Here is a 13,298-nt window from a genome sequence, read left to right on the forward strand (position 1 = left end):
CGACGACGGGAGGGGACGGCGGGGAGGGGGCGGGGAGGGAGGAAAGGAGGGAGGGGGCTGGTGGCGTGGAGAGGGAGGGACAGAGGGAGGGAGGAAGGGAGGGAGGGGGCAGGCTTCCCGGCCCCCCTGGCAGCTTCAGAGGGAGTAATTTTCTTGTAGACGGCTGGGCTAGCTGCACCCCTCCCCCTTGCGCCCCCCAGGACTCCCCCCACTCTGCCTGCCCCCCCTCTGCACCCTGGGGCACACAGTGAAGGGACACACGGTCTAACTCACACAAGGACCCTTGGCGTCTCTGGGCAGGCGCAGCCTCAGATATTCAAACTTTCCACTATCCGGATGGGGACACTGAGGCCCAGAGAGGGGCGGGAGCTGGCTTGCGGGTGTTAGGGCGGGCAGAGGACAGCGAGAGGGCAGAAATGGAAGGGAGACCAGGGGGAGGTGGCCTCTGATTGCTAGTCCAGTGAGGGGACCCCGGAATTTGGTCCTGAGCCTTCTCAGAACTTCCCAGCCTGGAAAGGGATGAGGGTGGCAGCTGTTGTGGATTTCTGGAAGGGCTTGATCTAGGCTCCCGGGCACTCTGGGCGCCCCACCTCCCAGCCCACTGCAGCCTCTTTTCCCTAAAAAAGAGGAAGCGGTCCTATCTGTGTGATCTCAGGATGGGACTCAGCTGGGGGCTGGCAGGACGCAGCACAGATACTGGGGGTCCTCCCCAGCTTGCCTGCCCCGAGCTGAGGCTCAGAGAAGCTGATTCAGAGAGGAGGAGCCAGCGAGTCATCCTTCTTGCTCCATGTGAGCAGGTCCCCTAGGGTGCAATAACTGCTCTGAGGCTGGCCACTTCCTCGGGGCTGAGCCCTGTGCTGGCCACTTACAGGGGTAACTGAGTCAGCCCACCAAGCGTCCCAGGAAGAGGCCGGCATCAGCCATGACATCCACGCCATCACTGGAAGCTCAGCCACTTCCCGAGGGCCCAGATGAGCCCAGGGCTGTAGCACGACTCCTCCTTCCTGTTGGGTGGGGCCCCATTCCTCCCCTGGCCCGTGTACCCAGCCTCGGTCATGGGGAGACTCCTGCAAGAGCAGTTTTGGGGAGACAAAGGTGAGGGTTTAGACGGGGCGGGAAACTGAGGCAGGGAGCAACACTGAGATCTGCAAAGGAGAACAGGGAAGAAACCAAGGCAGGCAACACAAGACAGGACAGAACCCCACTGAGAAGAAAAGAAAAATGCATAGAAAGAGAAAAAGCTCAACAGGGCAGAGGCCGAGGACAGGCCAGGGAGAGGCGGGGCCAATGAAAGGAGAACAGGGGTGAGGCCTGAGGGTCCCGTCCACCCGGCCAGCTGTTGTTTAGTCTTTTGGTGCTCAGCTTCAGGCCATCAGGCAGGTAAGGGTCTAGAAAGTTCTGCCACGGGGAGTGGCTGGGCCCAGACCCCTCTTCTGTTCACCAGCGTCAGTTCAGGGATCCCTGGTCAGACCTGGGACACAGTGGTGGCCTGATCAAGCTGCCTGCCTGCAAGAAGCTTCCAGGCTGGGCCACAGAAAAGGGAGAAGTAAGAAAAGCAGGGCCAGGTCGGGAACTCCGACTCCTTCTTGTTTTCCTGGGTGAGGCGGTTACAAATGGTTGCGAGCAGGAGACTGGAGAGAACATGTGCCCTTCCAGGCACAGGGAGTCGGTTTTGCTTGTTTGTTTGTTTTTTACTGTTTATTGGCGACATATTCAAACATCTCTGGGTCGCCCCACTGAGCTTCAGCATCCCCTGTCACAGCTGGGGAGGAGGAGAAAGAGGATCCAAACCACGTATAAAACACTGTGCTCCACGAAAGAAGTTAGTTGAAAAAGACCACATATTGCATGATTCTGCATGAAACGTCTAGAACAGGCAAATCTACAGGGACAAAAAGTAGATTCGTGGTTTCTTAGGGCCAGGGGGGATGGTGGTGGATAGAGTGGTGACAGCTAAAGGTATGAGTTTTCTTTTGGACGTGATGAAAATGTGCTAAAATTGACTATAACGATGTTGCCCCCTCTGTGAATATACTAAATAAAAACCATTGAACTGTACACATTAAATAGGTGAATTGTATGGTATGTAAATTTTATCTCCATAAAGCTGTTTAAAAAATGTTCAAATGAAAAGAAATGGGCACAAGGCATGCCCATTGCCCAGGGAGCCAAGTCGCTTACTGAGTAAGGTCCCCTCTGTGAGGAGGGGACTGGGGCACACCAGGGCCTCACACAGCACCAGAGGCTCAGGAACAGTTCCTGGAGGAGATGACTTAGAGCAGACAAGTAGGGAAGAGGGACGTTGTCGGTGGAAGGCAGAGCCCAGGGCCAGGTGTGGAGGGCGTGGGGAGCAGGGATGCAATGAGGTGGGAAGGCCGAGTGGTGGGCCGGGCACGTTCCTGGAGGGAGCAACTTGAGGGCAGTGGTGAGGCGACACCGTGCGCCTTGGAGCTCTTTCCCACAGTTTGGGGGTACGTCTGGGGCAATATGTCCGTAAATACGGTTCTTGCGCCTGGAAGGCTCTTGTGTCTGTGGTTTGCAGTCTGCAATAAGCCATAACTGCACACCCGGCCCAAGGCCCACTGAGTCACTGGGCCTGGCCCTCTAATTTGGGGGCCACTCCCAGACCAGTCGGCCGGCACCTCAGTCCTGGGCCTCCCCCTCCCCCTCCCCCTCCCTCTCCCCAGGCCTCAGCTCTGAGCAGCGCTGAGAACAGCACGTCCCTGCTGGCCAGCGGAGCCGCAGCCTCCTGCCCTCTGGCCTTTCAGGGCTGCGAGGAGGCAGCAGGAGGCAGGGGAGGGCAGGCACGGGGGGGCAAGGCAGGAAGGAAGAGCAGGCATTTCCTGAGGCCCCCGGGCCCCTGGAGGAGGCCGATGCACAGCTGTCTTAGCTCTACAAGAACCAGTGGCAGACAGGGCTGGCCAAGCGATTAGAGGTGGGGCCGGGGGAGGCGGGGTTGGGGGGGCAGCGCCCTCTCCCAGCATGCCCTGCACCTCTGGGACACCGCTGGACAGGCCCCCAAAGCCCCAGCCTGGACACTTCCCCCCAGGTACTTCGGAGGGCTGGGTGATCCTGCCGGCACCAGCCCGCCCCTCAGCCCAGAAACCCCAGCAGGCCCCTTGGCAGAAGACCCCTCTGCCAGAAGGAGCGAAGAACGTGGCTCTCTTGACCTGAGAAGCAGCCTGGTGGCCGGCTCGGGCTTCCCAGGAAAGCGTCCTGCCCTGGGGCCCCACCCCTGCCCCTGCCCGGGTCCTCAGGCCACACTGCTGTGTCCCGGTGCAGAGCAGCCAGCCCTCACCTAGGCTTTGTTGGGTCATTGCTGCCCCTGCCAACACCCCGGTGCCCAGCCCAGAGCCCCAGAGCCCAGGGCAGGTGCTCAAAGGTAGTGGGGCAGGGGTGCAGGGCAGGCAGAAGCCAGCGGCGGTGGGGAGAGAAACGTGCAGGGCGGAAGGGGGCTGAGAGGAGGGGCGGCAGGGCTGGTGAGCAGCTGTGGGTCCACCGCAGGCAGGGCCATCTGAGCCTGTTGCCATCCTGTAGGCCTGTGTGTGGAGAAGGACCCGGAGTCAGCTGCAGCCCGTCCCCCTGGCTTGCAGCTGTTGGTGCCCTGGCTTCAAAGTGAGAAGCGGAGGCCCAGGACAGAAGCAGGGCTCCCAGGGGGCAGGCCTCAAGCCTCTGATCCCCTGTGGGCATGAAACCCTGCCTTTGATGCGGGTTCCTGAAGGGCAGAGCCTGGGAGCCTGGGAGTCTGGGAGGTGGCCCAGTGGGCAGGGCTTCCAGGGGCTCAGAGGGAGCCCCTATAGAGGTGGCAGCAGCTGACAGAGATCCCCCCCACCCTGGGCTCCAGCCCACCCAGCTGCTCGGCCCATGAGTTTCTGGGGCCGAGAAAGAGCTGCCCGCCCCTGACCTTCAGGGGCCCTCTGCCAGCCCCCTTCCAGGGCCTTTCTGGCCTCCCTGCCCTGCTCGCTCCCCTCTGCCTCTGCTCATCAGTCCCCCTGTCTGTTTTGGGCTCCCCACTCCTTTCTCAGGTCTCCCCTCTGCATCGTCTGTCCCTTCCCCGGGGAACTGAGTCAATCAGCCTCAACTTCTGCTGGTGACCTTCACTGTCCTGGAGCACACCAGATGGGGCGCAGGGCGGAATTCTGGGAGGAGGCGGCTCTGCAGTGGCGTCCTGGGGCTGCCTTCCGTCCCCTCCCTGGAGGGCTCTCACAGGGCTCTTGCACGGCCAGCCCAGAGCAAGGCATTGCCCACAGGAGCCCCCTTCCACCTCCAGGACCAATTTCCAGGCAGGGACACATCACACACATACATCAAGGTCACTTCTTGAGCATGCCACCCTGCCTAGAACTCAGCTGAGATCCTGGAGAGGGCCCTCGAGACTCCTAGGCGCTGCAGCCCCTGAACCCAAGCTGGCACCCCCGAATTCACGGCCTGCTGGTTTCATCCACCCCCCATCTCTGCACCCTCAAGGGCTGGGCAGGGGCAGAGCCACAGTCACTAGGGGCCGCCCCTCCCACCTCACTGCTTCCTTGAGGCCAGAGTCATGACATCCTGGAGCCCCAAGGGGCGGCAGGTGTAACGTGTGCTCAGGGGACCCTCTGGATGCAGGGGGCCATTCTGGATGAGAATCACGCTACCGGGCTTCAGAGGGAGCCGAACGGCTGCGGAGCAGGCGAGCCTCCGCTCTCTGGAAGTTTACCAGCGCTGATGGCCGAGGCGGGGCCGGTGAAAGCTGGCACTCTCTATGCCAGAGCTTTTTTTGACCTTCCCCTGAGGACATAATCACACAGCGGCTCTCTGTCCCGGGCCGCCAGGGCTGTAATTTCAGGGCTCGAAGGGGGCTCCGTGGAGGCCCGGCCTGTGTCTAGCTATCTTTAGAGAGGCACGCTCTGGGTGTGGCCAGACGAGGGAAGCTGGACCGGGGGCTGTGCCACAGGGAGGCATATGTGGGCCTCCTGTGAAGCCAGCAAGACGCAGGGACGCCATGAAGCGCGGGGCCCCGTAGTCTTCCCCTGGGGGAGGCTAGCCTCCAGCAGCAGGGCCAGGATCATCTGCCTGCTGCCCCAGGGCCAGGAGGCTCCGGTGGGGGCCACGAGGGGGAGCAGGTGCAGGGCGGGGGGGCCAGGCAGTTTCTGGACTGGCCCCGCATGCCTGTCATGGTGGCACTGCTCACAGAGAGGCGGCCTGACACATCCTTTGCCTTCCTCGCTCTCTTCCGCTCCTCCCTGGGCTTGTTTCTCCTTCAGGCCACCACGTGGGGTATGAGAGGAGGAAGGCTTCGAACCGGCTGTGCAGGGAGCCTCTCGAAGGAGTGGGCGGCGGGCCCTTGGGTCGGAGCGCTCGGGACGAGGAGTAGGCGGGCTGGAGAAGAATTGGGTGGAGGTCAATGGACGGGACTCTGGGATTGTGGCTGGGACGCTCGTTAGCCTCGGTGACCCGCGCCCGGCTCCCACTGTCCCCAGTGTTCTTACCCTCAGTCCTACCCCCACCACCACAACGATCACCACAAGGAAGCCTGCGATGCCCAGTGCTTCTGGGTTACTGACTGGGCCACGCCCACCACTGGACCCTCCGATAGGGCCAGCACCAGCCCTGAGAAGGGGCACAGCCACCACCGCCACGCAGGTACCAGTGAGCAGAGGGGGCAGGGTGGGCTTTGTCCCACCACCAGGACCAGTCTTGGCTGCACCGCACTTTCTCCCCTGGCTGGGGGTCTGTCCGGGGACGTCACTGGCTGCACTGCTGACCAGCCCCCCACCGGGGGCACGCCATGCTGCCACCGCCACCTCCCTGCTAGGACTGGAGGCCCTGGCCTCAAGGTGCTGGCACCCCCGGCCCTGACCTCCCGGCCCTCTTGAGGTGTTGTCTGCCCACCTGCCAGCAGCTCCAAGGGCTGAGAGCTCCCCATCTGCAGTGGAATTAACCCAGAGGGCCTGCTCAGAAGGGAAGTGCGAGCAGCTGGGGGTGGGGTCACCCAGCCTGAACTTCCTGTGCCTCCCGGCGGGGGGGCCTGACCTCTGAGTGCAGGGAGGGGGCTGGGGACCGACTGCCCTGGAGCAGGGAGTGCTGGGGCCAGGCAGCCATACTGGGGAGGAGGGGTCGTGAGAGCTGGGAAAGCAGCAGGCCCTCCCCATCAGGGCCAGCGCCTCCAGGGCTGCTGACCTCTGACCCAGTCCAAACAGGAAGTGCCATATCTGTGGGCCCAGGCCCCGGAGGAGAAGGAATGCAGGGATGAGTCCAAAGCAAATACTCCACCAGCTTCCCAGGCCTCTCCCTGCCCCCTTCCAGAGTCTGGCCTTTTCTCTGCTGAGAACCCAGGGAGGGGGGGGGGTGGGGGGGACTGGCTACAGAATAGGACCGAAGCGAGACTCATGGTTCCGAGGCCCAGACGCCAGCCCGAGGCGCTGGCGGGACAAGGTCTCGGCAGTGGGCACTTGGGGCCCTGCTTCCTTCACTGCGCCCACATCCAGCGGCACTGAAGGCCGGGGCCCATCCCGCTCGGCCGCATCCTCCATGCCTGTCACTCGGCTGTGTCTTTCTCACCCCCATACCACCGTCCTTCTCCCTCCCCAGCACTGGGCGCGGTGACAGCTGCGGAGGCTGACACACTGACCACGCCCCGTTCCTGGGGGCCCCTCACACAGGCAGGACAACTGTTCCAGGGACCTCAGGGGGCTCCGCAGCTCCTGCGTCCCCACCCAGCACAGTTGATGGGTCCTGTCTTTAGGGCTCAGCGGACAGTCAGCAACTCCAGCCAGCGGGTGGTGACACCCTGCGTGCGTCCACTCCTGGGACAGGGATGCTTCCTGGACAAGAGGGTAGTGATGCTGGGACTTCAGGACCCTGGCCAGGGCGGGTGGGGGTGGGTGGGGAGGCTCTCGGAGAAACTTCTAGAACCAGGTCCTCTTAACCCCCTGCTGACAAAGCAGTGTCCAGGATGTGGGCTCTGGGGGCTCCATGCACAACGGAATGCCAGCGTGCACAGGCGGCTTAGATCCAGGAGGGAAGGAGGCTGGTGGAGGCAAGCGGGCTTGAGTGAGATGCATTTATTACGTTCAAGTCCAAACCAGCACCATGCCAGGCTGGGTCATTTACTAAGTGAAGGGGCCTCAGCAGTCAATGGGACATGGGCGCATCTGAAGCAGCAGGGTCTTCCGGATCTTTCTCCCAGTGGTGCAAAGATGCCCCGCCACCCACCCAGTCCCCAAAGAGCTGGTGGGGTGGGGAAGGCTGGTGGGGCTAGGCGGACTCCCCCTCCCCCTGCTGGGGCTGGAGGACCACGCTGTGGTAGGCCCGGATGCAGGAGAACGTGGTGGGTGGAATGCGGCGCCGGTCTATAAGGTTGTTCTCCAGGTGCGTGGAGGTGAGGTTGGAGTCCTGGGCCACGCGTGTGTCGCAGATGGAATTCAGGGGCACGTGCCTGTGGAATGGGGGTAGCAGGGCGGGGCAGAGGAGAAGAGACCCCAGAAAGGAGAGTGAGGCCTCAGGTGAGAGGAGAGAAAGAAGGGCCCGACAGCGAGGGGGTGGTGAGACCGAGACACAGACACCAGACCCAGGGTGGAGGGTCAGGCGGGTCGCTGCCACCACCTGCCACCTGCCCACTCGGGGCTCGGCACTTGTTGCTCTGGGCCAGAGCCCTCCCAACCTCCGCCCGCCCACCCCCTGCCCAGATTCTGCTGTCTGCAGCCGTCCACCTTGGCTGCCTGGGCCTGCCAGCCACTGGCTACAGCCTCCAGTCATGGCAACCAAGATGGGGAGGTGGGGGCAGTGAAGGATGCCCTCCACAGTCCCGCCCTCAGCCTCTGAGGCCCTTGGGTGACGAGCCCACAGGCCAGAGCACCTGGCCAACCCACCAGGCTGGGCCTCTGGGCCTCAGCCGAGCTCCCTCCCGGGCTGGCGGTAGGGACGCGGGTGGGGTGGGGTGGGGTGGTGGGACAGCAGGATGGCCACAGGCCGTCGGCCCTACCTGATCTTGTTGTGGCTGAGGTGCAGCACCTGCAGTGCCCTGAGGCCCAGGAGGCCCTGTGGGACGGCCTGCAGCTGGTTGTGGTCCAGGAGCAGCTCGGCCAGGGAGGCTTGCAGGCCCAGGAAGGACACGCCGTGGATGCCGTCCTCATGCAGGCTATTGTGGGAAAGATGCAGGACCTCCAGGCCCGGCTTCATGTGCGCGAACACGTAGCCGGGGATGCGCTCGATGCGGTTGTGGTGCAGCGTCAGGCGGCGGAGGCCCCGGGGCAAGAAGGAGGGCACGTGCACCAGCCGGTTGTACGACAAGTCCAAGGCCTCCAGCTTCCTGTGGGCCCAGGGGTCGGGGGTGGGCTGGGGAGCTAGTGGCGCCCAGCAGAGACCACAGCAACGGCTGGAGCCCACAGTCAGGGTCCCTGGTCCACGCCCAAGGGGAGAGTGGGGATTTGCCCCCAGATGGCAGCTGCCACCAAGGCTCCCAACGGCTGGCGAGGGCCAGGTCCCGTCTGGCTGCTGTGCCCTCGTCTGTCCGCTGAGGCTGGGAAAAGCGGGTCTGAGGGGTCCTACCTAGCTCACCACAGAAAAATAAGGCTCCAAGGGGTCAGGGCCAGGGAACCCTGAGGGATCAGGGAGGCAGGCAGTGAGCCCAGGTCACTCCATGGTGGGAAACCAGGAGCAGAGGGTGGTGATGCTTCTAGAACGGGTCCGAGCAAGCAAAGTGACTTCTCTCAGTGATATCCCCCAGCCCCTGTGGGTGGGGTCAGCCCTTGGGCCTTGGGATGGGAGCCATCCTCAGTCCATGGGAGCGGGGGCTCCGGTGCCTCCCAAGCCTGCCGAGCCACCAGCCTGCTCCCCGTCTACCAGCTGGAGAAAAGCTGGGTGGCGCCAGCCCGGGCTTGACTGGCCGCCAGCCCCCTGCCCAGGCCCCGCAGCGGGAGGGGAACACGGCTGGGCGGCCCCTCCCTAGGCTGCTGTCTGCTTTCCTTTGCCCCCTTGGCAACAGGGGGAGAGGAAAGAGGAATAATTAAACCCAAACATCCTGCTAACTTTTTCCTGGAACACGAGGACGCAGGGTGGGAGGCTCCAGTCCCTGGAATGGCAGGTTGGCCTGTCAACCCCTGCCTCCCCCCAGCCCCCCACTCTTGCCCTGCCTCGGTGGTCTTCAGATCCCATGGATTGTACTTCCCCAGCCCTTCAGCTGCTCCCGGGGTCACATCCTGACTCCTTAGGCAGTGCCTGTTAAGGGCCCTGTCTGCTCCTGGGCCCCTCCTGCCAGCGACCCAACTCAGCCGTCCAAATGAGACCATGGGGACTCATCCTGGACCCTTCTTCCTGTAGTGGGGTGAATAGTGCCCCCCCCCCAAAGATATGTCTACCCAGAACCTGTGAATGTGGCCTTATTTGGCAAAAAGGTCTTTGTAGATGTAAGTGAAGGATCTTGAGATGAAATCATCCTGGTTTAGGATGGGCAATGCAACGGTAGGTGTCCTTATAAGAGATGGAAGAGGAGAGACACAGACACACAGGAGAAGCCACGTGAAGACAAATGCAGAGACTGGAGGGATGTGGCCACAAGCCAAGCGGCATCTGGAGCCCCCAGAAGCTGGAAGAGGCAGGAAGGACCCTCCCCTGGAACCTCCAAAGGAAGCATTGCCCTGCCAACACCTTGATTTTGGACCTCTGACCTCCAGAACTGTGAGACCATAAATCTCTGTTGTTTGAAGCCACCCACTTGGTGGTAGTTTGTTATGGCTGCCCTAGGAAACTCACATGCCTTCTTCCCATGGCTGCCATCTCTCTTCCATGCCCCTTCCTGCCCATGTGGCTTCCCACCACCCAGGCTGTCCCTCCATCTGGGCCCACAGCACCTCCAGGCATGGCAGGGGAGGGGGTTTCTGTGGCCTTGGGGATTCTGTCGGGTGGGAGGGACAGAAGGAAATCTTGGAGGAGCAGGTGTGGCTGAGGGCCCAGGCCACCCTGAGCCCTGGGCAGGGAGGTAGGTGACCCAGGTGACCCACCAGAGACCAGGCCTGAGCAACAGCGCCCTCCCTCAGCCCTCTCCGCCTTCCCTCCTGACTCTCTGCTTCCTTGGGGAGCATCCTCTCTCTCTGGACTCCACAGCACTCACGGAAGATCGATCCAAGCGCGGGGCGCCAGCCGATCCTCCTGGAGCCGGTTGTTGCTGAGAACCAGCACGCTGAGGCTGTGGCTGCGGTTCAGTGTGCCCTCTGTCACCTCCTCGATGACGTTGGTGCCCAAGTGCAGCTCCTAGGGCCAGGGCTGGGGGTGAGCGGCCCACCCACCACTCGCTGGCAGCCTGGCTGGGTCCCCTGCCCCCTTCCACTGGGGCCCTCCGTCCCTGCCCCTCTCAGGGCCATGGCCAGCTGTGCAAAGGATCCCAGCAACACCCGCAAGCCCTGTCATGACTCTTCAGAGCCCCACAGGACACAGGCTCAGGGAGTACCGCCAAGCACGGGGGATCATGCGGCCCAGAGAGGCCATGAGCCGTGTGCAGGGACACCCAGCGGGTCCAGGACCGTCCTCGAGGCTCAATTTTGGGCTCCAGGAAGGTTAGGTCAGGCAGAGGAAAGGCCCTTTGGTGCTCAGGCCTTGTGGGTTTATCGTCAAAATCCCCCCCCCCCCACCATGGGCAGCTCTACCCGCCGGCCCGGCTGGCGTGGGCAGACGCTCCAGTCTTTCAGCCACAGCTTTGCCTCTTGTGGCCTCGGGGCTCCCAGCTCACCTGTAGGGAGGCTGGAAGGCCGGGCGGGATGGTCCGCAGCCGGTTCCGGTCCAGCCTCAGGTAGAGCAGGCTGCGTAGGGGTTGGAAGGCCAGGGGGGAGATGTTCCCATCGTGCAGCCGGTTCCCTTCCACCTCCAGTGTCAGCAGCTGGCCGAGCCCTGCGGACGGCGGGTAGAGGGGCAGGTGAGCTGACCGCCGAGCTCGGAAGGCCTGCTGGGAGCTGCCCACCGTAGCTCCAGAGACCCCCCGGCCCTCGGAGCCGGGGCCGCCTTCCTGGGCTGGTGTTCCCACCTCTGCCCTCCAGCCAGGCTGCTTGGACAGCCCCTGCTCTCAGCCTCCGTGGCTGCTCAGGCCCAGCCCCTTTGGCCCCTGTCCCCTGGGGCCTGCCCGCACCCCGGAAGCTGCCGCGCCGCAGGCCCTGCAGAAGGTTGTCGTTGAGTTTGAGCTCCTGCAGGGAGGCAGGCAAGGCCGGCACCGTGGACAGTGAGTTCCCATCCAGGTTCAGACGCTTCAGCCGCGTCAGACTCTAGGGGATTGGGGGAGAAGAGGGCGCTGGAGACTGGGGTGCTGCTGGCTGGCGCTAGGCCTTCCGGGCATGGCTTTGGGCTCATCCTGCCCAGGGACCCCCCCTATTTGGTTGCATTGTGGCTTCCTGGTTCCCTCTTGGACCAGGCCTGTCTGGGGGTTTCTGGGACTCCCCTAAGTTTCTCCCAGGAGTGCTGCTTCCTTGTGGGGCCCAAGGATCTGTGTTGCTCCCCACGCTCACAGCTATGGGCCGTGTTACCCCAAATCATCAAAGCCCGCGGTGCTGGGTTTCTGCACAGCTCCTACTCCAGGTAGGGTGGGGGGAGCAGAGGATGCCCGGGGCCCTCTTTCTGCGCCAACCCCTGGGAGAGCAGGATGAGGGGCTGCTGCGCACCTTGAAGGCGTGGGGGTGCAGGCCAAGGGCATCCAGCTTGTTCTTGCTCAAGTCCAGCCACTCCAGGTTGGGCAGTCCCAGGAACGCGTGGGCCGGGATCTTGGCAATTTCATTCTCTGTGCACACATCGGGCAGCCATTTTCTGTGGCCCTCTGTCCCCCTCCCCTTTGCCACTCTGTACCTCTCCCACACGGGCCGGAGGCAGCAGTGACACACTCCTTGACGGAGCTGGCTCTTGTGACTGTCCCAGGTCAGGGGGGAGGTGGGCCGTCCCCAGGCGCGGTGGCGTGGCAGCCACAGTGGCCAAGGGACCAAGGTGTATGGCCTTCTCACCACTGCCGTGGGAGTGGGTTCAGGGAAGAGGGGACACCCACCTGCCAGGTAGAGCGTGGTCAGGCCGGGGTCGGACAGGGCAGGAACGTGTTTCATCTTGACGTTGCCACAGGCGATGGCTGCCTGGGCCAGGAGGCAGGAGGCCGGCAGGGAGGGCATGGCCTGCTCCATAGCGCCAGGGTCTGCAAGCCCATGGCCATGCCCTTGCCTGCTTCCAGGCCTTTTCCGCCCGCGACCTGTGGTCTCCGAGGTGCTGCTGCTACCTTGGCCTCGGTTGCGATCTTTCTTTTGACGCCAGCCTCCAGGGCTGGGTTGCTGGGAGGCCCCTGGAGGATGAGAGATGAGGCCCCAGCCTGGCCACATAGAAACAGGGGCCCGCCGAGGGTCAGGGGCTTGCCCGGGGCTCCCTGGACCTGCCGGTGACTTGGCCAGCTGAGCTGGAACAACAGGCCACTAGGCCTCCTTCCCTTGGCACCAAGGGCAAAAGGCCCAAATCGGGGCCCTGAGGCTGGGGGAGGGGACCTGCCCTGGGAGGTTTCCCCACTTGCCCACACACGGGGCCGCTCAGCTTGGGCACATTGAGAGCGGGGTGGGGTCTCAGTGGCTGGGGACGTTAGTATGATTGGCAGAGGTTGGCGCTTGCCTCGGCCACTTCACCCCTTGCAGGGCCCATATGGGGGTTGCCTGTCCCAGCTGGTCCTCACCTTTGGGGGGCCTCCTAGGCTTTGGGCCCCTTTTCCTGGCTTCCTGGCCCCCTGCCTGCCTGCCCTGGCCCTCCTTGGCAGCCACTGCCCCCTCTTGGGCTCGGGGGGTCCTGGTTGCCTGCAAGGGCCTGAGCTCGGCAGCCCGGGGCCTCGCTGCCCCAGGCCCCGCGGCGGCTGTGGCCTGGAGATGGGACTGCACAGCGCCGGCCCCGTGGTTGTGACCCTGCTCCTGCCCCCAGGCTGCTGGCGGCGTCGCCTTCCTCTGGGCCAGCCCAGGTCTGGCGGGGGCCTTCCAGCGCGGGGTTGGGGGCTGGTTGGGGGTTCTGTGGGCTCCCTCCTCGGAGGTGGGCCGCAGCCATGGCCTGTCCAGCTGCCCGTCACTAGGCCTGTCCGGGCCGCCGTTCCCGGGGGTGGGTCGCACTCGACCTGCAGAAGAAGCCAGTGTGGGCTGGGGTGCCTGGACTGCTGCGTGGCAGAGAGGCAGCACCTCCTTCCCGAGCGGGGGATCAGCCGTCGGCTGGTCCACCTCCCTCCTTCTGTCCGCCCAGGCCTCACTTCTGCCTTTTTCTTCTCTCCTCAGGAGCTCTCAGCCTTCTGTCACCGACCCCGAAGGCCACCAAGTGTCAGAGATTCCCTG

The 13,298-nt window shown here is 63.6% G+C and overlaps 1 protein-coding gene across 1 annotated transcript; it reads right to left on the minus strand.

Moving 5' to 3' along the window:
* Positions 1 to 7,096: 7,096 nt before the first annotated feature.
* LOC308608692 (extracellular matrix protein 2-like) lies at positions 7,097 to 12,153 on the minus strand. Its single transcript, XM_081221978.1, has 5 exons — positions 11,999 to 12,153; positions 10,706 to 10,863; positions 10,091 to 10,230; positions 7,964 to 8,290; positions 7,097 to 7,417 (listed from the first exon to the last, which is right to left on the minus strand). The coding sequence occupies exons 1-5, from the start codon at positions 12,126 to 12,128 to the stop codon at positions 7,237 to 7,239; spliced, it is 936 nt and encodes a 311-aa protein (XP_081078104.1). The 5' UTR covers positions 12,129 to 12,153; the 3' UTR covers positions 7,097 to 7,236.
* Between the last annotated feature and the right edge of the window lie 1,145 nt (positions 12,154 to 13,298).

Source organism: Mesoplodon bidens (genome assembly GCF_964165515.1).
Source record: "Mesoplodon bidens genome assembly, chromosome: X".
In the NCBI taxonomy this organism is placed as follows: Eukaryota; Metazoa; Chordata; class Mammalia; order Artiodactyla; family Ziphiidae; genus Mesoplodon; species Mesoplodon bidens.